This window comes from Pieris napi, chromosome 6 (genome assembly GCF_905475465.1).
Source record: "Pieris napi chromosome 6, ilPieNapi1.2, whole genome shotgun sequence".
NCBI lineage: Eukaryota > Metazoa > Arthropoda > Insecta > Lepidoptera > Pieridae > Pieris > Pieris napi.
In genome coordinates, this window is record NC_062239.1 from 1,526,733 (window position 1) to 1,552,962 (window position 26,230).

The 26,230-nt window shown below is 31.7% G+C and overlaps 4 protein-coding genes across 4 annotated transcripts; 2 read left to right on the forward strand and 2 right to left on the reverse strand.

The window, feature by feature from the left end:
• Nucleotides 1-482: 482 nt before the first annotated feature.
• Nucleotides 483-7,880, reverse strand: LOC125050573. The gene is made up of 5 exons (XM_047650500.1): nucleotides 7,730-7,880; nucleotides 5,198-5,402; nucleotides 1,718-1,891; nucleotides 1,079-1,189; nucleotides 483-642 (listed from the first exon to the last, which is right to left on the reverse strand). Exons 1-5 carry the CDS (start codon nucleotides 7,854-7,856, stop codon nucleotides 531-533), a joined length of 729 nt encoding a protein of 242 aa, XP_047506456.1. The 5' UTR covers nucleotides 7,857-7,880; the 3' UTR covers nucleotides 483-530.
• Nucleotides 7,881-9,154: 1,274 nt separating this feature from the next.
• LOC125050622 lies at nucleotides 9,155-13,620 on the forward strand. Its single transcript, XM_047650578.1, has 4 exons — nucleotides 9,155-9,227; nucleotides 11,490-11,650; nucleotides 12,510-12,614; nucleotides 13,494-13,620. The coding sequence occupies exons 2-4, from the start codon at nucleotides 11,514-11,516 to the stop codon at nucleotides 13,603-13,605; spliced, it is 354 nt and encodes a 117-aa protein (XP_047506534.1). The 5' UTR covers nucleotides 9,155-9,227; nucleotides 11,490-11,513; the 3' UTR covers nucleotides 13,606-13,620.
• Nucleotides 13,621-14,866: 1,246 nt separating this feature from the next.
• Nucleotides 14,867-19,127, reverse strand: LOC125050416. Its single transcript, XM_047650263.1, has 5 exons — nucleotides 19,033-19,127; nucleotides 18,180-18,300; nucleotides 17,523-17,743; nucleotides 16,182-16,289; nucleotides 14,867-15,604 (listed from the first exon to the last, which is right to left on the reverse strand). The coding sequence occupies exons 1-5, from the start codon at nucleotides 19,038-19,040 to the stop codon at nucleotides 15,430-15,432; spliced, it is 633 nt and encodes a 210-aa protein (XP_047506219.1). The 5' UTR covers nucleotides 19,041-19,127; the 3' UTR covers nucleotides 14,867-15,429.
• Nucleotides 19,128-21,262: 2,135 nt separating this feature from the next.
• On the forward strand, nucleotides 21,263-25,011 carry LOC125050578. The gene is made up of 4 exons (XM_047650509.1): nucleotides 21,263-21,601; nucleotides 22,238-22,458; nucleotides 24,102-24,218; nucleotides 24,864-25,011. The coding sequence occupies exons 1-4, from the start codon at nucleotides 21,446-21,448 to the stop codon at nucleotides 25,009-25,011; spliced, it is 642 nt and encodes a 213-aa protein (XP_047506465.1). The 5' UTR covers nucleotides 21,263-21,445.
• Nucleotides 25,012-26,230: the final 1,219 nt, after the last annotated feature.

The following is a 26,230-nucleotide window of genomic DNA, read 5'->3' on the forward strand; positions in this document are numbered from 1 at the left end:
TCTCGAGTAAATCCATAGTCGTTTGTCAACGTAATCGATAGTATAATTGCGCTAGGAATAACAATACGCGAATAGCAAGAGAATGGTGAACGAAAATAAAACTCGGCAAATAAATGTTGTTCTACAACGGGACAGTGTAAGAGTAACATCATGTCAACTCGATTTTGCCGTATTATAGTGTGATGTTTCTCTTGTTTGGTCGAATCGACCCTAAGGGTGAGATCTATAGTGCGCACTTGGACTTTGCTCAGACTTTACTTACGAAAAACACTAAGGTTAAACTATGATTTAGTATATTTATAGACATTTTAACGGTGAGATTAAGCTAAGCTCAAGCTAAGACAGAAATTGATGTTTCATTTCATGCAATACCTTCTTCATTATCCTTTAAAAAAGTAAAGAATGGTTATAGTTAAGTCTGAGCAAAGTCTAAGTGCGCTCTATAGATCTCACCCTAAGACTGTTTAGAAATAAAACACTGCTTTACTTACTAGTTTATTTAACAGTCATTAATATCATTGTTGTATTTTTTATTTAATTGAAGCAACGAATGTGCATTCCGGATATAATTCATTGCATTTTTCCGAAGAGATTTCGTCATATTCTTGATAGAAATCATCTTCTGATCGACTCTTCGGTAATCTGGAAAACAGCAAAATGTTCTTTAATGAAAACATATGCAAATAATGTATATGAATTATCGGCAAATTCTTTTTTCCTAACCAGGAGTATAAAGATATTTTGCATTCTCAAAATAGAAGAAAGTGAAAATCGACCGAATAGATCAAGCTTGAAGACAGATAAAATGCAATAATGTTTAATTTAATTATTAAAATATTCACAAATTAACCATACTATTTACTTCACGTATATTATTCTAACAACTATAATGCTTTTTACACTATTTTTTTATATGATACTCATATGTTTGATGCACTCCCATTTAAGTGGGTTGAAGAAGACTTCAATTATGAAGAAGAATTATAAGAATTATGAAGAATTCAGAAGAATTAATCTTTTATGGAAGTTCTCCAACGGGAGTCGATTCCATAATTCGCTAGTTCACTATTTAACTTACGTATAAACAGATCTCAATATCTCATGTAGAAATCCGCCCTGAGGTCCATGGGCAGACTCGCGGTACATACACATTGTTTTCAGCAGACACGCCCGCCCATTACCGCCCAACCTATAAAATAAAAAATATTGCTCAGAGAAGTGAAAATATTTCTAGTTCTTCATAAGTAAGGTTTCTTTGCCTTTTTACATTATACTAGCTGCTCCCGTGAACTTTGTTTCTACTTAATATGATATTACTTAGCCTACCTGTTTAGAACATACCAAAATTGAAATATAGATAGTAGCCGATTCTCAGATGTACTGAATATGCATTAAAATCATAAGAATCGGTCGAACCGTTTCGGAGGAGTATGGGAACGAACATTGTGACACGAGAATTTTATACATTAGAAGATTCACTATTGTGTGGAGTTTATTACTCGTCACTATGGGAGTAATTTAAACATTTTTTTCTTAATTTTCTGTTCTAAATTAACTGTTTAACTGGTAGCTTTAAAATTACAAATTAAATAGTATATCCCTTGCTTAGTTAAGAAGCGAAAAAACTTAAAATCAATGTTATACTCTACCTAAATGTAGTTTTAACACAGTTTGAAACTGGCGGAAAATGACAGCGAATTATTAAATATTATATTACCCTTGCATCATAACTTCTAACTTCTCATATAACTGCGTACGGCTACTGCGATGGAAGTCAATTTGATTATGATCCAAATCATTAAACCCAGGCCTTGTTTGAGATAAATGCATCTTCTTTCTGTCTACTTTTATGGCACTACGTTTTGCGAATGCTGGATTGACCAAAAGTTTTCTGAAAAAAAAATCATTTACGTATAAAAAATTTAATCTAGACGATTAGGCTTTTCAAAGCTTAGCGAAGTTTTTATTAAAGTCAAAGTCAAAAATCATTTATTCATGTAGGTAACACAATGTACACTTATGAACGTCAAAAAAGAAATATACATTAAATATTTCTAATTTTACATTAACTGCCAGTTCTCAAATCAAGGGCGTAGAACGGAAGAGAAGAACTGGCAATAAACTCTCCGCCACTCTTTTTAATCGCCAAGTTTTTTTTTTATTTTACACAACGTTTGTAGGGAGCTGCAACCTTTACACCAAGCAGCAGCACATACACAAAAATACATTTGTATATAAGTTTCATTTGCCAAATTCCTAGCAGTAGGCAAACATTTAAATAATTTAAAATCTATAAACCTAAAGAAGTTTGTGAGGGAGAAAAGTATGAGGCATTTCATAATTCTAAGGAATATTTAACTCTTATTGAGTTAAATATTAACATGAATAAATGAGAATTCTCAAACATGTGTTAGGTTATGTAATGGTTTATTTATTTCAGGGATCAAAATGTTAACGAAAGGCGAAACGTTGGCAGCTTGATTGTGATTGGTTAATATAACGTCTAGTCCAATCAACACATCACTCGATCGCTCGTTCCGTCGGACTACAATTAAGCATATAAGGCATCATTCGTACATTTCGTCTTCTTGAATAATAAATAGTTTTATGAAAAAACATATCTGATAATTGAATTAATTAACAATTTTTTTTCAACTATTAACATTTTTTACCACATATATTAATAATTCTATCAGACATTTATTAAACTTTAAATAATCTCATGAACATCTACCGATCTTTATATTTTGACATTTGCTTGCCGCGCTGTATTCTGTCAATGCGTGGAAATAATAATTCCAGGTCCTTATTGTAACAAAAGTATATGAGTTCTAAAGTACCAGTAATATTAATAAAACTGTAAACTATATATTCACTGGCAGAAATAAAACTCAATAGATATGCTATTAAGATAGGTTTTTGTTAAATAACTGGAATACAAAAGCATACGAAGTATAATATTAAATAAAGTTATGTATGCATCACAAAACCTTTTGTGATAAATAAAGAACGATAAATAAAATCACGTAATATATAACGTAAAGCAGTAAAGAAGTATAATTTTAAGTAACGCTCTTAACAATTGTGTATGCTCTTTGCATATTTGATAAACATCTAATCTCTATAAAAAATCTTTCGATATATCTACAAAGCTACCTCGAACATCGATTCTATTTACAAAGGCCGTCCAGTGCGAGTTTCCTTCAACGCATGAATGATTTTATCCTTTACACGCCACTGATTTAGCGTGAACATTCAAATCCCTGTATCAACAGGAAAAATTCTTCAGCTGGAAAATCTGTCGCGGAAGTTATAATAATCGTCTTGTATTGAAATTGTGAATATTTTAATCCTGATGTCAGCTGGCCGTATTTTCCCGACCACCGTGGCAGACAGCAGGACTTTGTTACCATTAATAACTTTACGTCCAGAAATCACAATAAATTTTTTATATTTTTCCACATCAACTGTGATTTAAATCCGAGACCATACCAAAGTCAAAGTCAAAAATCATTTATTCATATAAGTAACACAATGTACACTTATGAACGTCAAAAAGAAATAAATGTAATTTTACATTTACTGTCAGTTCTCAAATTAAGGGCGTAGAACGGAAGAGAAGAACTGGCCATAAACTCTCCGCTACTCTTTTTAATCGCCAAGTTTTTTTTGTTTTACACGTCGCTTTTAAGGAGTTGCAACCATTACACCATGTTCCACATGACATCTTAAGTACTAAATAATAATAAAATAAATTGAAAACAAAGATTTGTCCTCTATCAGCAGGAGGCATGGTGAAATAGGAGCTCGCACTTACACTTACCAACTGCTAAACATAGATAAATTACAATATTATTTTACCGAAGTTAACTATAGCATACCTAACTACGATTACAAGATTTACTGGTTGAAATATATTAATATTTCCAGCTTAATCTGTATTCTATATACACTCTATTTGAACTTTTAGAAATCTAAAGACATTCAGATTATAAAAGAAATCTGTAAAAATCTGAAATTGGTATTCATTGTTAAAATTATTATTTGAAATAAACAATTTCATTCACCAACATAACACAAAAATTTCATGATTCTTTTAATATTATAGACTGAATATCACAGCGATTAAAACCAAAGTATTAAACTACGTAAATATGTTCACTAGATCAATGCTTGTACGACAGTACCGCTTCCCGCCTCAGATAAATTTGCATGTGCAATCGTTGTGTTTGTCCCCTGATCGTTTCCTTTGTGAGTTGTTTTCCTCTGAGAACGTTCGACTTTCCTTCTAGGAAAATTGTATTTCTTTGTACTATTTTAAATAAAGGTACTAATCGTCTTATTTATTTAAATCTCAACATTAAATAAATATCTTGAACTGATTTTTTGAACAAGAAATTACTAACGATGTGTTTCACGGTTTCACGTTAATTCAGTTGTAATTGTGTTGTCAATTGGAACTCGTAATTTAAGAATTAATCTGGCTATGTTTTGTCAATATTGCTCTCAGTCTTCTGTTTGAATTCTTATACATATAACGAGATTTAAAAGCATTTCTTATGTTTGTTTTTTTAAATGTTGTTGACAAATAGTTGTTAGAAAACAAACAAATTGTCCAATTTGATGCTATCATTTAGTCGTTTGTTAGTATGTTTTGGTTGTTTAGGCGCGAATTTTTTTATTAACATATAAAAATATAAAAAAATAAAATAAAAATATATGTAGTTATAAGCGCATATAGTATTGTTTTCTACTCACCTACCTTTTTGTACGGAACAGGTGCAAACAGGCAGGAGGCACATCAGATGTTAAGTGATACCGCCGCCCATGGACACTCAATGCCAGAGGGCTCACGAGTGCGTTATCGACCTTTTATGAATTGGTACGCTCTTTTGTTGAAGGACCCTAAGTCGAATCGGTTCGGAAATTCTTTTACAAGATTATAAGTTTTTCAGCGCAGTTTGCCCCCATTCAGAATACAAAGGGGAACCTGTGCGTCCACCACCGAATGCATGTTCCGATAATGGACGCCTAGAGAGGGAGTCTCCTCAGCGGAAACGTGTGGTACCCCTATGTTCGAACTGCACCGTCATACTTTTGGGGGTGGAGGGGCTCCAAGAGTTTAACTCACCGCACGAAACGCAAGTACAATAAGATGAACCTATTGCATGACTTAACGCCGTTTTTTTTAGCTTACCTTTGGTATGGTTGTTTATATAATATTTTTCCGTTTTCATCAACATAATAAATATGTTTACTGTCTATTCTTCTATGTTGCGGGTCTGCCTTATGGTGGAAGGGTGAGTATGGATCTTGTGGCAACTCAAAAGCTAATGCAGCTGTGTTACCCCAAAGAAAAATATCCCCAATCGTTGTTAATGCAGGGTACGTCGTACATAATACTGAAAAATAAAAATTTATAAATAGTATTGCATATAAGCTGAATTTCCAACAAAAGACAGCAGTAATGTGGCACTGTGTGCAACTCTCGTCCCGGATGTCGTGGGTTCGAACCCCGGCTGTGCATTAATGCTTTTCCTATGTCCGCATCTAACATTCGCTCGTACGGTGAAGCATAACATCAAAAACCGCTACAGAAATTGGAATTACGCTATTGGTTTTTTTTTCATCCATTATTTTCCAAAATTTCATAGCTTTATTTTCGGTGAACCTGAAGGCAGTGTGTCTCTGTCAAGCACTGGCAACCTCTAGGCGCTACAACCTCTTTAGGTCTGGGCCTCAGATTTCTGAATCTGTTTCATGATCATTTTTAAATCTAATAGGCAAATAGGTGATCAGCCTCCAGTGCCTGCACAGGCCGTCGACTTTTTGGGTCTAAGACATATCGGGTTCCTCACGATGTTTTCCATCACCGTTAGAACGAATGTTAAATGCGCACATAGAAAGAAAGTCCATTGGTGCACAGCCGGAGATTGAACCTACGCCCTCAGGAATGAGAGTCGCACGCTGAAGCCACTAGGCCAATACTGCTCCATAGTTTGAAAAAACATATTAATCTTATACAATTCTATATATTGATAAAAAAAACACATTTATATAAAAGATGCAGCTATAGACTTGAATCGTTGTTTAGACTTATATAGTACATAAAATACAAATAAAACCGACCTTTAGCTCGATATAAACAATTGAAAGTCCGCACCGACGCACTGAAAGCGCCCTGGAGGCTTATATAACACAATGAACCTAATGTAAAAACTACAAGAGAAATACTAGGAACCGAATGCTAGTCGTACTAGGTTAAAAAAAACAAATAGCATTGATTTTAAGATGGTTTTTGTCGATAGATAGAGATTCAAAAGTAAAGGTATATGTCGAATGTGTGTGTACATCTTTTAAACTGTGCGCCGTTTCCACTTGTACAAGTTTGTCTATTACATTTTTTAATGTAATAAGAGGCAAGCGGACAGGAGGCATCACCTGATGTTAAGTGATACCGCCGCCCATGGACACTCACATTGCCAGAAGGCTCGCAAGTGCTTTGCCGGCCTTTTAAGAATTGGTACGCTCTTTTCTTGAAGGACCCTAAGTCGAATTGGTTTAAAAAAAAAACTGGTAGTGCAAAAACTGCCTTGATAACGCTCAGTTGTGGAACGAATGATAGCTAAACCTTTATCTTTATCTTTCCAGCTATAGCTAAATTTAAAATATTAAGGTTCGAAATATTTAGATGAGGTTCGTATGACTGAAGTTTATATGACACCGTCATAAAATCAAGGTACTACACTGTCGTGGGGATAATATAGTCGACATTTAGGGTCTGTTTCACAATGTACGGATATGTTCTACATAAGTTCCAAATTAGCTATTTATTACTTATTGGTAGGATAAACACTATTGTTGCGTTTCACGACTGTCAGAAAGCGCTATTCGTCACATAAAGTCCATCATAAGCTATGAGTCCGATGAAGTGTCAAATAGCACAATAATTATCTTCCAAATAATTTATGTTTCATAGCTATTTGGTACTTTATCCATACATTGTGAAACAGACCCTTATAATCACAACTTTTATCAACTTAGTTTGTATATGATTTAAAGAGTTTTTCAGCTCGTTTAACTATAATACAAAAGTTTATCAAAATGAATGCAACAAAAGATGGAACGTATGGTAAACAGAATAAGCGATATATATATATATATATATATGAGACTTTATAGAATAAGATTCATCTATTAATGATATATTTCGTTAAATAAAAAACTGTATATTGCTTATTACTTGTGAATAAAATTGTTGTTGAATTGTCTATGGTAGTGTCATTTATATATCCTTTTAACACTGAAATATCAAACTGTTCATCTTTTTCAAATTATTAAATACAATCCCATTTGGATTTTTGTTTAACTTATAATGCACTCACACACATTAATAAGTAACTAACTACATTGGCTCTATGACAAAAAACACACTAAAAAACAAATACTATAAAATATAAGAAACAATCACAACTGAGTAAATTTATAAATATAGACACGACACTTATAAATTTAAAAGTAAGTACTTGTAAATTTATAAGTAATAAGTACTTTTATAATTTTATAATAACTAGTTTTATTTGATAAAATGTTATTTCCTTTAATACACTTATCAGAAAACTTCGTTCAATTCTTATACTTAATTAATTAAATTATGATTAATTAAGAAGAAAATTTAAGCCCGAACGAGGTTATTTAAAAGTTAATAATGCTTATTAAATTATCTTACCCAATTGGAACGAACTGCCTTCGGGAAATATTAGAAAACGCTTTTTTCTCGACAACACATAATCAGAATTTTCTTCATGGCCATAACATGAAATTACCAACAACGTTATTATATTAAATAATATCATTTTGTGGTTGACTATAATATATTTTTAAAGAAATCTTTGGATACTACTATTTCTTTTTTGGATTCCACTTATAATGTGTTAATCGGTTTTAAAGATTATCACGATCAACAAATACTGATCCGTTACTGTAAAGGGTGTTGGATAAGAGAAAACTGGCTATCACTTGAGTGGGTTAAATAAATCAAAATCAAAGCAGTTTCAAATTTTCTGATTTTGTAACGTAATAATTCTCTGTAAATATCTGTATGTATATTGTTTGTGTATTGCGTAGCCGTATATTATAGAATCTGCAGCCTACCGACTATTTCGCAACTTACTGGAATTACCGGACCTCACGTTGCACTCTTCCAGCATTTACTACCCCGTGGAACCGTTTCATATATTATGTTTTCGGATTCAAGTTATATTTAAAAATCATCAGTGGCGCTGAAACGTTTTTTAGGTCTGGACCTCAGGTTTCTGTTTCATGATCATTTGTCAATGTAATAGGAATCAGCCTCCTGTGCCTGAAACACGCCGTCGACTTTTTGGGTCTAAGGCAAGCGTTTCCTCACGACGTTTTCCTTCACCGTTCGAGCGAATATTAAATGCGCACATAGAAAGTTTAATTTTTGGTTTTTGTAGTAGTCATATTATGAGTTAATATTAAAAATAATTTATATTACTATCTTCAATTTTTTTTCTTCAGTTTAGTCGGTCTTAGGGCATGCTTATGAATGTCAAAAACGTTTACAAAATTCGCGAAAGAGCAAGACGCCATCCGTTCGCAAAACTACCACGAGGCCTTGTTCTGAGAAGAACGGGCAATAAACTTAGCAAGTTTTACCCTCCCTCTACATTGCAATTATTCAAAGGATAATATCATAATGTGATATGCCACATTTACAATTACAATTACTGTTACACTAAGCTTCTGTCATAAAAAGGCATAGAAATTGGAACATTCTGTACATGTGGACCGATGTTTTTTTTACTATTATATACCATGATAATTAAACAATAAATACTACCCACTTTCACACATACCGTTACAACAAATAATAATTTATAGTAAACTGTGCTAGGAAACATACTAGAATTATATTTGAAATTCAAATTTAAACAAAACATTTTCAAAATATGTATTTGTATTAAATATTGTTTAGTTAAGTTTTTAACAACAAATAAAAAATAATAATCATTTGTTGTAATTAATATATTATTCTAAAGAAATGTGATTAAAAACATAACCTAACTATGTACAAGTCATTTAAAATATATATTTTATGCTATACGCTTCTTATTATGAATATTCTGGTTCACCGTTCTGACGGAGACCCTGGAATAAGAACAAAAAGATACTTGGGATTTAGTAATATAACACGCTTTTTCGTAAGTACTCTATCTTTTATATATATAATTCTTCTGTGAGTGTGTATGTCACTGAACTTCTCTCAAACGACTGGACCGATTTTGATGAAATTTTTTGTGTGTGTTCAAGGGATCTGGGAATGGTTTAGATTCACAAATCAGCCCGGCAGATGGCGGCTGCAGTCGGTACTTTCATACTTTGCTTAATATCCTAATCACTTGAAATATCATGCAGGACAACGTCTGTGGGGTCCGCTAGTCTTTATATACAATTTTACTGTAGGTACGTGTGTATATCACTGAACTCCTCTTAAACGGTTGGACCGATTTGAATGAATTTTTTTGTATGCGTTTGGGTGGCGCCCTGGATGGTTTATAAAGCCGTGGTCAATAAAGGTGTTTTGGATAGTAAACAAAAGAATCGATATGTTCTTTTGTTTATTTTTTTAATAAAAGAGCTTTTACATCAGTGATCACTCGCCTTAAATAAAAACTTAAATAAAAAAAAAACAGTACAAAGTCCCTAAGCCTGCACAAATACGAAAGGTCAAATGAATAATATTGTATAATCACTATTCTTTATCTTAATGAAAACATAATTTTCATTAAGTTTTCACGGTGACATAATTTCAAAAGACCATACAAATGCACTATGTGTGCAATTAGGTACAGTGCATAATGAGAGTACAAACACGAAAATGCTCTAGCAACTAATGAAGACGTCACAATATCACATTGCACTAACAAGCTCCCATATTTTAGTGATATACAACAAAGCCTTTTACATATCTGTATAATCTAGATCATGTAATCGCCCAGTGTCGTATATATTTATTAGCTATAGTTTATTTAGATTTAAAATGATCATGAAACAGATTCAGAAATTTGAGACCAAGACCTAAAGAGGTTGTAGCGCCATTTATTTATTTTATTTAGTCGCTGATAACACTAAACATTTATTTGTCGGAGCATGGCGCTGGTATCTGCTGCCATTGTCATTATAAGTCACATAGTTCGCAAAATAACAATGCCAAAGTCTTATCAGTTTAAAACTGTTAATACTTGTGATTTATTCGATTTGTCATTATTACTAGATCTACAAACTAACGACTATTAATAAGTCTAGTAATAGTAATTTCATAGTATTTATTATTAATGTCGGAGCAATGTTAGTTTCAACTGATATTGTCATTATAATTTAATAATATCAAAGTCAAATTAGTTCAAAACCGTTAATATTAGTGATTTATTCGATTTGTCAATGTTGCAAGATGTATAAATTAAAGACTATTCAATGGTAGGTCAACATGTACTAGGTAATCAGCGACTGCTATCTGTAAACCAATATTATTGTAAAATCCAAAAAATAAGGTCTATTTACATACAACGGAAGACTCAAAATGACTGTCTAAGTATATGTATTTTACATATTAACATCACAAGAGTGCAAACATTGTTATAAATTACTAGATCTGTTTTAGTTTCAGTTCTTGGTAGACTTTTGGTAGGATAAGATAAAAATGCTTAAACAAATCAATGTGATTCTCATTTGTTATATTTGTTTTCTATTGTTTGTTATTGATCAAGGTGATGGCAAAACTAAAACAAAAAGATACCTTGGCTTCCGAAATGTATCACGGTTTTTCGTAAGTCTTATCTTTATTAATTAAATTTTTAAACGAATTAGGGTATAGTGGTTCCTATTAGACCATAATTATAAATTAACTTTTGGTTTGTACTAACTACTATAAGCTTTTTTGTTATTTTACTTACATAATTCGATACCTAAACCCTTTTTTTATTTATATAAAAGTTTAAATACAATACACGTATATATAGCAACAAATACAAATAAAAAAGTGTGTGTGTACAAAGTAGACATGTCAGAAGTGAAACTTCAGTGGCAAACTAATCATGAAGTGTTGTTCATATTTATACAAATCTAAAAGTTTAGATTTCCGATACTTAGAGGGACGGAAAAAGGAAGATATGTTAGGAATTTAATGAATTTAATTGTCATTAAAATATTAAGTGTCGAATAATAAATAATGTGACGGTAAATTTTTTTCCAACGCCGATAAAGAAGTTTGACTTCAAAAAGGAACATGGCGCGTAACCGAAAAACGTGACGCGTAACGAAAAAATGTTACACTACATTTTTTTCCAACCCCGATAAAGAAGTTTCACTTCAAAAATTATAACTGAATAAAATAAAATTAATTGAAAATGTATATGTGTTATATATTATAAACCAAAGATAATATTTTTTAAATTCTGTTCCAGTTACGAATTAATCATAAAGCCAATATGGTGCGTTGGAATCAGATCTTTGCGCAGGCGCTAGGATTCCGCATGAACTGGGACGATCCTCCAGATACATTTCATTGGTACCATCACTTTACCAGACGAAGTTTATATAATGGCGTGGAGTTACTATTAGATAGGTATTGTGATTTTATTATTAACTAGCTGGCCTGGCGAACATCGTACCGCCTAACAGTCGATTCTTTATTTTTTTTTTTAAATACTTATTCTGCTATTCGGGACACTGGTCTAGTTAGTAAGATAAAAAAAAGAAAGTTGATAATACAACAAATACATTATGTCAAAAAATAAAAATTTACCTTCCCGGAACCCCTCCACTAACACTTGAACTTTATGATATAGTATTAAAGTTCAAATTGCCTTTAAATATTATTACGAATATTTTGTATGGGAATATAGAAAAGTGTTGTATTTAGACGTTTTCACTCAATTTTTTAAAATTCTTCTCACCGTAAGAACCATCCTCGTACTTCAAGGAATATTATAAAAAAAGTATCAGACAAATCGGTCAAGCCGTTTTCATGTTATGTCGTGACAACGAAAAACGGGTTTCATTTTTATATATATAGATAGGTTGTGCCATGTCCTCGATTTTGAGGGCAGCTATTTTGAGTAAATGTTTTTCTAATTGTCACTATTCAAAGAACCTAGTGGGTTTTTTTGTCTTTTGGAGAAGTTATTGGTATCGCAACATATTGTCTGTACTCCAAGAATCTAGTATGAAAAGCCCCTATAAATTGTTCAATCTTATTACACAGATTTAACTAACCCATCTCTATCTGACAACGTCTGATTACACTATGATGAAAAGAGAGAGCAGTGTTTTTGTAAAACTGTGAAATTATACTAAGTAATTTAGGTTCTTGCGTTATTATAATTATTTTTTTCAATAGCTGTCAACAAAACCGGAATTCAATCTACTGTATGCAAATTACTTATTATATAACGATCTTTTATAACATGTTATTTTTCTTACAGCAATGGCTTGAGTGGTTTCCATTGCGTACGAAGAGCTGTCTGCGAAATGAACATGATCTCCGATCCCTATTTAGTGTATCATAAGATATTAAAAATAATTTTTAGGTGAGTTTGCTTTAGAGTTGAATTATATAACAGAATTTTTAGAATTGAAGACGAGTAAAAACATGCTAAAATTCGATTAAAAGCCTTTATAATCGAGATTTAAAACAATAAACATTTTATAAGTTTTATAGTATGTGTAAAATTATTAAATTGACTTGGGAATTTAATCAAAGAAAAATATTCGGTCGCTACTGTAGTAGTACGGTACTATGAAAATATAAATCTTATTCACCCAACTTGCACTACCAGCCACTTCTCTATTTCCCATGAATAGTTCTCGGCACTAGAATAGTTAAGGATGGTAACGTACACCATTAGCAACAACAACCTTTTTTTAAGACTAACGTTGACTTAAACCGGTGCGATGCCTCTGTAGTCCCATAGCAAAAAAGTGAGGGTAGGCTTTTATGTAAATATTACCAACCATGCCAATGAGCAAACGTTATGAATTTCAACAATGCCCAAATTCATGAACGTGCTACGCAAATTCGCTATTACAAACTACGAGCACAATACACGAATTGAATTTTTAATTGATTCCCACTCAATGTTGCATTCACAACTTTCCAGCGGGAATTATATTTTTGAAAGATAAAGTTTCGTTAAAACTGTACAAATGATTCAATTTTAAATGTTTTTAATTTATTTAACAATGTATATTTAATAACAGTTTTTAGATAAAGTTTTCTTATTTTAAACACACACACCCATAATAACAATAATTAAAGACAAAAAAAATATGGTCATTCTGCCAGAGACCACAGCAGCTAGTTTGTGCCTCAGTGTCTTGTGTAAAAGTGTATAGTCAATAAAATTAAAAAGTTACGTAAAGTTAAGAAGATAATATGACGCCAATTTTATGTTTCATTATATTTTCAGACGGCAACAGGAGCTAGAGAAGTGGTATAACCATACAAAAGAAGACTGCATTTCCTCCATTAACTCCTGTCCTTTCTCTTTTCTAGATATATCGCCTTATACAGACATTTAATATAATAATAATGTAATAAAAGGTTAACAGTAAACTGGTTTTATATATTTCCTATATGTCCGTGCTTGAAATGTCCTTAAATTTGTAAGAAAATAATAAGTTGCGATCGAGCGAAAAAAATTGTTTCGTTATGGATGGTACATAACGGATATTTTTAATTTTAAACAAACGCAGTGAAACAGATTGTGAATCTCGTTAGCTTAACTTATGTCTTGGGTTTGATTTCGGTAAAACAAGTCTTTCGGTTTGAACTCTCCTTCACACCTACGCCCCATATGAAACAAAACGCTTAAATGAAACGATTTTCTAGCCTTGAGTAGACACTCGTATACAGACGTATAATAGCCCAATCAGCCTTCCGTACCTGACACACGCCGTCGACTTTTTGGGTATAAGGCATGCTGGTTTCCTCACAAAGTTTTTCCTACAGCACGAGCCATTAAATTCGTAAATAGACAGAAAGTCCCTGCTCGCATATCAAGAAAACAGACGCAAAAACGTGATCTGCCCTGCGATTCTGAAGTCACTTTTCGAACTCACCCAGCGGTTTTCACAGCGGCGGTCGCGATCAAATCAGTCGTGAAGCAGTCATTTTACGTATATAGTATCATCTCTATATAGTATCATCACACTTAATATTAAACGTAACATCTTAAATATAAAAATAATTTAAAAACCAATTCTAACTGAACCAAAGTTCAAAATCCGTCTGTTTTGAACAAACGAACTTTCATTAAAACAATGTTATCAGAATGTTTTATTAACTAATTAATGTTAAAGGGTTTTAATGAATTCTTTACTAAGTACAACCAGTGGCGAATATTTAACATTTTTGGAAGCCAAAAGTTGGCAAATCTATAATAACAACTCACAAAATTTACAATAACAGATATTGCAGATCGCATAATACTGTTATTAAAATATTGATTTTCAATTATGTATCGTTAAGCTGATAACGCAATAAAATATATTTCAATTAATTGGTAATGTTTACTTCAAGTATATTTCCATGAACAATGTGCAATAATTGATTTAGTATGTACTAATTCATTAAAAGCTTTGTAAAGTGCATTGTGTGTTGCCATGAGTTTTTTTATTCGAATTTGTGTTTTGTATGAGCTTGTGTGTAACATTATTGTTACACACAAGCTCATACAAAAAAGGAAGGTTTCGTTCCTTGCATCTTTGTAGCTTGTTACATGTAAAAAAAATCTTAATTTTAAATTGTTACAATAAAAGTTTTATTTTTATTTTTTAATTCTTATAAATAATACAGTGATGACATAAATTTAACAAATGTATTTTGTCCAATATAACCTGAAGTTTCAGATCAGAAAAAGAAATATAAGGATAACAATACATGAAAATAACATTATACAATACAAGTTAAAGGTTACTATAACAATAATATATAATTACTTCAATTACTGTAATGTTGCCATGAGTTAGGGACTGTTGATTTTGTTTAAATAAAACCTAATATCAGTCAGCTCTAGGTTCAATGTGCTCTGTTTAAAAAGGAGTTTGCATAGAAAAAACAAGGATCTTCAAATGAATAAAAGTAATACTGACAAGTTTAAAAGCCTCCTAAGACTAGTAATTTGTCTGAACACAAAAACTGTACTCTTTTTTCTCTTTCGGTCAAATTGTACTTTAAGCTATGCTGGAAAGAGAGAGCTGAACTAAATCAAAAATTGTAAAGTTGCGAAACTACACAATGACTTAAAATAACTATTAATAACAGAGTGAGTTTTTAAGCTGTTCATATACAGTAGGTATTCTAATTTAAACAAAGTTTATTTTACTATGTTTTTATTTAATACTTTATCCATCTGTCAGTATTGATATCAGATCTAAAACCCCACTGCCTTCAGGACACTTGTTGTATATGTACGCGCATTCAAACATTTGTCTTCCAGCTGTGGCCGCGTCTATATAAGAAGACGTATCATCTTTCCAGGTAGAATCTTCTTCAAATATTTTTTTTCCGTAATCGGGCCTGAAAATAGTACTTCATCATCTACCCATAACTAAACCTTAAGCTAAAAGAAAATGGTTTCCTCTGCACTTCAGTTTCAGATTTCAAGGTAACCTCAGGTCTGAGTTAATGCACGGTAACGCTGGACAGAAAGCACTGGAAAGAACTGGAGAGCCTTCTAGAAGGCTTACTAAAATTTTTGATTTAAATAGTGAAATGAATCTAATTAATTACAGTTCATTTAATAAATAGTTACATTAGTTTGAGAGTTTGAAGTTACAGTAGCTTAAATAAAGAAAACGTTAGTGTTTGTTTTCTATTGTTTATAAATTTCTATTATTTCTATCTCTAAACAGAAATTTATTAAAAATCGTTAAGCTTAATAATTAGTTATTTAATCCATAATAATTATTCCGCTAACACATAATTTTTAATAATTATTATAATTTACTCTTCACGTTTATTATGCCTCGATAAATGGATTATGCAAAAAGTTATATTTATTAAAATCCGTTTTCAAACAATCTGTTCAGATTTATTATATTACAATAAGCCCTCTCAATTTAAAATTCAAACAACAATATTTTTAAATACATACGTGAGTAACACGTGAATGATTTCACCAAATAGACCATCTTCGCCTACTGGGAACTGGGCAGCTTCGCAAATTGCTCGGTGTACACAATCCTGGCCACTCATTCCTTTCCTAGAAACATTTTTATACTTGAAAATACTTAACTGAGGAAAACTCTTGAATTGATGCATTTGAACTGCATCAATTGTTGAGCTGTTTAATGTAATGTATACCAACTTCCTTACAAAGTGTTTTTTTTTAAATCCTGCAACCCTACGAGGCATGACGCATACATTTCTGTGTCTGACTCAATGATATTTTTGATAGGTAGCCTTCTCCGCTTAGTAACCGGAAACAATTGTTATTTTGTCATAAATCAATTACTCATGCATGAAAACCCGTTGCCATTTTAAATTAAGAAGGTGGTAATTTATTAATTTAAATTAAAAGGTATAAAGTGCAGAGGTATCGAAATAGAATACATTTCACTGCGATAAATTACCCGTGTTGCAATCGCTTTTTGATTTTCGATTTTCCGCAAAATTTAGGAAATTTCTCAAGAGACCCATTACGTATGGTAAACCGCCGGCTCGACCGCAACGAATAGGATAATTTATATTCATTTCTGGATTTAACTCAGTTTCTATGAAACCTCGAATATCCTCAAAAACTGGAGCAATATATTAAACCTAGCTTAAGTATATATAATTTAAAAAGTAATTAAAGTCCTATATCAAAAAAACGTTTATAAAATGTTTTACTTGCTCACACGAATGAACTATCAAAATATCGTAGGTTCGAACCTCGGCTGTGCACCAACGGAATGTTTTGACCATATGCGCATTCAACACTCGCTCATACGATGAAGGGAAATCGTGAGGAAACCGGCTTGCCTTGAATCCAAAAACTTGACGAAGTGTATCAGGTACAGAAGCCTGATCCCCTACTTGTCTATTAGAAAAAACAAATGATCTCGAAACAGCCTTGCGATTCTGTAACTCACTTTTCGAACTCTCACAGCGGTTTTCGCAGCGGCGGTTGCGCTCAAATCAGTCGTTTTATGATTTGGCATTCTGATAAGGAGGGAGCTTGTAGTTTATTGTTTATCAGAATGCCAAATGTTATAGAATCGCAAGGCAGATACATAAATCGGAGGCCTGAAAATGTTTTAGCACCTCTGTTTTTTATTTAAACTTAAAATATACTATATACGCTTTTTTTACTTAGCATCAAATACGATTCAATGGGATATATTTTTAGTTCAAGCACTGCAGTCTATACCGATCATCTAAATTAGAATACATATACCCAAACCCATTCAAGACCTCCTTCCGGATCAAACTGTGTGACAAAAATATTACTTACACATCTAACATATCAGCAAAAGAGTTATAAAACACAAGACGTTCATCATATCTCGAAGCCCAGTCAGCTTCTCTTTCTTCTCTCGATACATCCTTTATTATATAGTATTGAGAGAGTTGGGAAATGTTTTGAAACTGCATGTATTGGTATTGAAAATTCAGAATGAAAGCTAAGTTTACGTGATCCTTGGTAGGTATTGGTGAAGTCATCCCAATGATTAGCTGTAAAATTTAAAATATTATCAAACTAGAGAAATCGACAGAGATTAAATTATTGCAACCATAAATAGTGGCCTACTATATGACACGGCGGTCCGGGCTTAGTGAAACTTAATTCTAGTCTAAAAACACTTATTATAGTATTCCAATTTTATTAAATACATTATTTATTATTTATGTTTGGAAATGCTGCCAGCATACAAGGTTACATTATACACTGCCACAGGGACCAAACTTTTTAAATTAGTTAAAAAAAAAAAATATTATTACATAAATAACAATAGTAAATACTGTATATTTGATTATTTATTATTTTAGGGAACATATTGAACACCGTTGAACCATGAGTAATTATGAAAAGGTAGATAAGTTTCATATATTGAATTATTCAAAATTATAGACATAAGTGATTTTGCTGTCATAAGAATAATAAAATTACCTTATAAATCGCTCCATATGGATATATTAGAGGTAACGCGTTTATTTGTCGCTTCGTTCTATCTTCGCTTTCTTCGTTTGCCATAATCCCAAGTATTACAGTTACAAATACCAATGAATAACTGGAAAGAGGCACTTAATTTAATTATATATATAACAACTAGCTGACCTGGCAAACGTCGTTTTGCCATGTATATCATTTATAATAAAAAAATAGGGGTTGATCGTAGTGGGGTGAAAATAAGGGGTAATAAGTATTTTTTAATGCTGTATCATAAAAAAATGAAGAATAATTTTTTTATCTAAAATTAAAAAAGAAAAGTTTAGGGGTGATACCCTTAACATTTAGGGGGATGAAAAATAGATGTTGTCCGATTCTCAGTTATACCCAATATGCACACAAAATTTCATGATAATCGGTCGAGCCGTTTCGGAGGAGTTTAACCACAAACACCGCGACACGAGAATTTTATATATTAGATTATAAATAAAAATAAAAAACAAATTTTGGTCCCTGTGGCAGTGTACCTTTAACGCTGGCAGCATTTCTCTCTCTGTATTGCGATACTTATTCGTTGATCGACGAAAGCACCAGCTATGGGGTCACCGGTACTATTTAGTTTATTAAATATATTATACCTAATAATATATAAGCTGTGACATGCTATTCATTTGCGTTATGTACACTTCCGCTATGGATAATGATTTCACGGCACTATTTACATTAATAAAATCTGTTCGTTTTTAGCTATTTACATAAAAATAATTGTCCAATTAGGTATTGTCGTCCCGAAGCTAGGCGCGTTAACATTTGTGTATTCAATTTGATTAATTAAATTTAAAGTATTACGTACCTTTTCATGTTTTATCCTTTCAACGATTTCTACTAAATACACGACTTGTTCACACGTGTAGAACTAACTCATAAATGCCGGCACGGGTGAATTTTCTGCGCCGGAGACAAAACATTGTTTGTAAACTTTGTTATGTACTTAGCTTTAAGTGTATTTTTTAAAATTTTATTATAATCATAATTATTTCACTCTGAATATGTATAAAAAATACATGTATACCTCGACTACCAGCGAAGGAATAATTGTTTCTTCACATGAAGTTTAAAATCTAAGCATTATTTCAATATAAGGTTATAATATGTGACTTAGTGGTTATAACACATATAAATAAAACTCTAATCAAACATACAATATGTTTGATTAGAGTTTTATTTAGGTGAAGGGTCAATTATCGAACAGACCGTTGAATCTTGTAAAACGATCAATTAAACAGTGTGAATTTTTTTTACTTGATTTCATAATTTAGTATTATTTTAATATGACAACAAAAATATCGGACACACGAATAACTTAATTACTAGCATTGATGAAAATATTAATATATTGTACAACAATCTTCCACCTTACCGTAACTTTGTTTATCGAGCTCTTAATGTGGTTTAAGTCTAGGTATATTTAGTTTAGTAATTATATTTTTTCGTTATTATTATTATTATTACTTTTGATTTTTAAATTTGTGTTTGCTTTTTATATTTACCCTTGTTAGCTTGCTTATGTTCTAATATTATTGATGAGCAGTTCCAACATAAGACAAAAATAAAACCTATTATACCCACGTATAATGTTGCCAGATTAATAAATCACCAAGTTAATACAACGAAAAAAGTTTATATACCTTAAATAGATTTCTTCAGTTATAGCTTGGAGCGTTTGCTTCCAATCTCCCCGGTTTCTTTCTCTCATACCTCATTACAACACTTTTACAACTTTATAATTAAGAAAACTTGAATTAAGTCACAAAATTTAATATCGTTTTTTCATGGAATTCAAAAGGTTTTGCAACTAGAATTCAGGTCGAGGTTCTGGTGTAGAATAGTTAATTGATAACTTTTCTAATTACGGTGGTCCATCTACTGATACAATTTTATAATATACTTGATATAAAATTGTATTATCGGTAAGAGCTAATAATAATATGATTTTACCAATCATATCGTACGTATAATTATACAATATTATCAGTACATTTTTTTATGTTACAGGAGGCAAACGGGCTCACTTCACGTTAAGTGATACCGTCGCCGCACATTGCCAGAAAGCCGGACTTTAAAGAATTGGTACGCTCTTTTCTTGAAGGACTCTAAGTCAAAATGGTTCGGAAACACTTCAATGTACATTAACAAAAATGTTTAATTATTTATTATAAAGTGAAGAAATGCTTGACTAGCTACCGATAATGAAAACCGAAACTTGACAAGATTTTATTTAGTATTTTAATAAGTATTTAGTTAGTATTATTTCCATCCGAATGTTTTTTAGTAAAGGGATAAATCAACCTATAAGATGGATATTCTGCATATATTGCAATACTTTCATTAATAAAATAGGTTCTATTTTAAAAAAAACTACTTTTTCTTTCTCCCATACATATCGCCAATTTTATATATAAGGACACAAGTAAATTTCGTTATTACTAGCTAAGCAATACAGATAAATGTTTTCTCTTAAAGGCTATTAAACTCAATCTCATTTAAGATTTTTATACCAAGAAGATTCCATTGCATCCATTAAGCCCAGCCAGTCGCTTTTCTTATACTCTGTAATCTGATAATTAATAATTAGGATTTTCTTATTATAATTGAAGAGTATTCATAATTTTCCTATTTATTATTTTGTTTTCATAGATATGTATGATAAGTGTTGGCAAGCTATCAATATATCCAAAATGTTTTTAACATTGCTTAAACGTCGCTTTTGTTATAACAGAATATAGTATGCGCCAGGTATTTTCTCCCTATGTTACGAAATTAACCAGTTCAATATCATATCTAAAAACCACATACAAAATTGATGACTTACAATTTTATGGCCATCAGTAATGACAAAAATCACACCTTTTTTCCTCTTAAAATTAGAAAATAAATAACCATTTACTCGAATCTTTATGATCATAGCCTATGTCCCTTACACTAATTTCTATATCAACAAACTAAAATCGTGAGATTTGAGTTTGTTAACCTGTACGACATATTAGAGTAGTTTACACTATAATGCAAAGTGGATTTTCCATTCTAACAAATCGTGAAAGATTCGTCAGTTGTTAAACTGTTTTCTAAAAAGTACTTAAGCGCCCAATTACAATCACGAACTGTACACAGTAATATGCTAATTACATTCAATTCTTTTTAAGTACTCGACATTTAAATAAATTTATTTTATATTTCGAGTGAAAGCTTTTAACTTTATATTAATTATGGAATTAAAAAACGTGCTGAATATCATCGCTATAAATGTTTTAGTCAGTTTAATATTAATTGTTTCCATTAATAGTATTAAAGTGGGTTATGATGAAGAAGTGTTGAGTAGAAGCCGCCGCCAGCTGCTATATCCAAACTCTTCAGTTCTTCAGGTAAGTTACAAATTTAAATAACTATCTTATAATACAGTTAGGAAGAACACCTAATATATACACTGTCAAGCGACTGTTTATTTGATATTTAAATTGCTTTTATTTAAAATGCTAAGTTCTTTATCCTCATCTTCTAAGCTTACCAACCATTAAACAATAATTAAATTACCGGTAATTGAATCAAGGGCCTGGCCGAGAGAGGGCAAATTAATTTATAATGTTATATAAATATTACTCACATATATTTAAAAAACTCAACTTATTTTTTTAAACATATTTGAACCACTTTTTTCCACATCCTTCATCCATTCTTTCAAGAAATAACAACTTTCTTAGTTATTTCTTATTTGTTTATAAAATGTTAAACTTAAAATCCTTTTTTAATAATTGAATATCAACCCAACACACTGCCCTTCTGTAATGTCTCGTCTATTTTATAAACACTTTAGCTCCTCAAAGGATGTGTTTCGCTTCCTTGATCGAATTTACCTTCGATGTGGAACATTTTGTATCAACCTCTGAACAAACTGCACTCGAGACACGCTCGTATGTAGTGTCACGAACCAAAATTCATCCAGAGAACTTTAAGCCTTCTGCCTAAAGGTTAACGTTTATAATTCTGTAAAATATTTTCAGCTCAACGCTGGGGTTGGCACACCTACGCCGATAAAGACCATCAACGTAAATTGGGCCTTTCAGGCGAACTTTCAGTTACCCTGGAATCGTAGTCAGATACCTATAGATATATTGGAGGCAAACAACGCTTATGTGGGCTCCTCTAGGAAGGAACGTGATGGCTACGAGAGTGATGCTAAACTGTACCATTTTTATAAATATGTCGAAGATATTTTAACCGGGTAAGTTTATTATGCTTTTATTGTCGAATTTTTGCCGTTCACCACCACTATGTGGAACCAGCTGCCTACTGAAGTAGTTCCGAACCAATTTGACTTAGGGTCCTTCAAGAAAAGAGCGTGAGTGTGAGTGCCCATGGGCGGCGGTATCACTTAACATCAGATGAGCCTCCTGTGCGTTTGCCTACTGTTACATTAAAAAAAACTACTTGCAATCCAGCATGAACTTCGAAACATATTTAAAATTTCATACATAATAATATAGTTGCCAATACTTCCGTTGTCACAACACTTAAAAAATTACTTATACATACATTTAGGTATCTTTTAAGTAGATAAAGCATAATTAGCGAGTGCATTACTTAATTCTGGACGAAGTAATTATGTGTCACAATATTATATCAATTAAAGTAGACTAACACTTGATTTTGCATTTATATTTGCTTACTTAACAAAACAATCTATTTGGTGTAACATTTAAATACTATTCTTTACACAAATAATCTCTGATGAATACTCGATGTTCAGAAGATCTCGAAGTACGATTAACAATGTTTAGTCAAATGTTCGAAACAATATTTTTGGCGTTTGAAAAAGCGGCGAAAAGTTATCAACACTGATTTATTACATTCTGACAATCCGATACGTCCTGCAGGAAACAATTTTCAGATAAATTGGTTTCGTCAATTTCCATTTTGACGATGTCATTCATTATAATTTATCAGTGTTTGCCCAATGGGAGACGCGTTTACGCATTCAAAAGAGATGGTCAAACAAATTGTAGTGTACAAGTCATTTTCTCGGCGTAGTCCAATATTCGAAGTTTTTTTTAATTATCTCCGAGTTTAATTTATGGACGACAAATGCTAGTTTTTTTAGTTGATTTCTAAAAGTCGTTTATCACACGATTATTTACAAATTGGTAGGCATAGATATATAGATCATGCTTGGCATCGATGCTGTAATGTGGTCGGTGCCGGGATGCGTGGAAAGATTTGATGTTTCTTCACATGCTGTGTCACCCTGTAATTGGAGCTATACCTATTCATTTCACTTTAAAAAAAATATGAATATGCTGAACGAAACTCAAATATTTTGCTGTAATATGTATTTTAAGAAAAAACATTTAGTTATTTTACTTGAAAACAATCACTTCTATTCTATTTCTATTATAATACACAATGTTCAAACAAAAAATCTTCAAATTTAAAATTTAAACTCCAACGACAGGCCAAAACTATCGTCTTTTTCACAGACAAATTAACAATAATCTAAAAATCTAATCTAAGAAATACAATAATTTCTTTACATATGCAATATGAAAAATGCATGTCTTTGTATTGAAAGGTATATAACCAAGAGAGAATAGGCCATAACGGCTAATATCTATTGATATTTATGCCAGTTATTTTATAGTAAACAAAAACAGCAGCTCTTTAAGCCAACAGTCGACAAAACATGAGCTACCTTTATGTTTTCAACAAAAACTTGGAAGTGTGTTAACGCCTCTATTTCCTTAACTTAGACATTTTGATTAAAATCGTAATTTTAATATTAACATCACCTGAAAGAACCATCCCCTTGGTGAAAGCAACGATTAGATAGATAATAAAAATCTAAATATTTATAAGAACATATTGTTTTAGTTTTAGTTATAATGGCACAGCCTGCGTACTAAAAACATTGTGTCAACTGGGAACTGAACCTTTGCACTCCTATCATGAAGAAGACCTGCTATATGAGCTCGCTACGTTTGTACTCAAGTAAGTTGATATATCTTATTCTTATGAGTCTTTTGGTCTCACAAGTAAGTGTTAATAGTAGGAAAGAAACCACTTCACAAGAAAGCCTTTCTAGAATAGGATAAGATTCAGAGACAAGACTTGGTATATCAAAATAGAATACGTCTTTGCACCCTTCAAGTACGTCTCTGGAAGATTGACGCTTAAAATAAAAAGCAGTAAAAAAAATTATTCAGGTAGCCAACAGCTTTTATAAAAAATATACATAATCTTTCTGCTCTGTGGGGAAAGAGTAAATGGCGTCCTTAATTTCTAAAAAAATATCAAACATAACGTTGTTCTTTGTTGCATCTACAGTCACTAGCAGAGTTTTGGAATTTTTTATTAGATAACTGGAATTAATATAATATTAACTGATTTGTTCATTGAATATATTTCGTCACATGAGAATTGCGTTGCGGCTAGATATCAAATATACAGAAACAAAAGCAAGGCATAATATCTGGACATACAAAAATACGAGAAACATATTGATTATATTATATTTCAATAATTATGACAAAGAGAATTATTTGATAAATCAACTGTTTAGACCTTACTGAAAATTAAATTTAAAATAAAAAATTCTATAAAAAGAGTTTTCTAATGAATAAAATAATTTTTCAGTCCGGAAAATGACATCGCGGAGGCAGAGGAAGAAGAAGCCGCGCCATATATCAAAGCCTACAATGATGGGAAACTGGGTGAAAACTGTTTGAATCACAATTGTCCTTTATCATTGATTGATATGTTTAGTAAAGTACATGAAGACTGAGTATTTTTTATTTTAGAATTATTATTGCACGCCTCTGGCAGTGCTCTACTCTCGACATGTCAAAAAACCCAGTCTTTCGAAACTTGAATAACTTTTTTCTCACTAATTAGGATAATATGAGTGCACTAAAATCAAGTTAAATAATCTATCAAGCACATATGGTATTTTTATGAAGAATTATTTTGTTTAAATAAAATAATAACATTAAAATCAATCATTCTTGGACGTCCGTCAGTCTGTGTTTATGGATCCATGTATGTGGCAGAGAAATTGGTCGAAAAATTAATCGCACCAGAATACTTTCTTATTATATAAAGTTATACATACCCTGGGCTGATTTCTAGTTAATATTAGCGTTCTAAGTACTGTCGTTTTATTATAATTTGCAAAAAATTAAAATACGACTGTGTATTTTCCTCACCTTAGAGTTATGGCGCCACTATATATTTTTTATTATATTATTGTTTTTTTTCAATCATTCATTTTCATTTATTTTTTATTTTTTGTGATTTTGTTTTAGATTTTTTTTTAAATGTGAATGACCGCTATGAGGCGTGCACTTTTGGATTTTCCAAACTATTTAAATATAAGGTTAGAGCAGTGTTAGGCTAGTGGCTTCAGCATGCGACTCTCATCCCTGAAGTCGTCGGTTCGATCGCCAGCTGGGCACCAATGGATTTCTTTCTATGTGCGCATTTAACAATCGCACGAACGGTGAAGGAAAACATCCTGAGGAAATCGGCTGCCTTAGACCCAAAAAAGTAGACGGTGAGTGTCACAGGAGGGTGATCAACTACTTGCCTAATAGATTGACAAATGATCATGAAACAGATTCAGAAATCTGAGGCCCACACCTAAAAAAGGTTATAGCGTCCCTGATTTATTGTTATCAAGTCTTGCAGTTTGATGAAAGTGTTAGCTGACATAAAATTATTTATCAATCTTTTATTGTACTTTACGTAATAAAATTAATTATTCAAATAATCAATTATTACGAATATATTATTCTTATTGTATTAGTGTTTTCAAAGATATAAAATATTCTCTATACGTCACTGATTTTATCGCACGAACCTTTAAAAGCGTTATAGAAAAAAATACCTTCATTGACAACCTCACCCATGCTCTAAACAATTTTTTATTATTGATTAATTTATTTTAAAAATCTTACTTTAAATATATATTATATACTATTTACCATAGCTTTCTCGCTATAAAC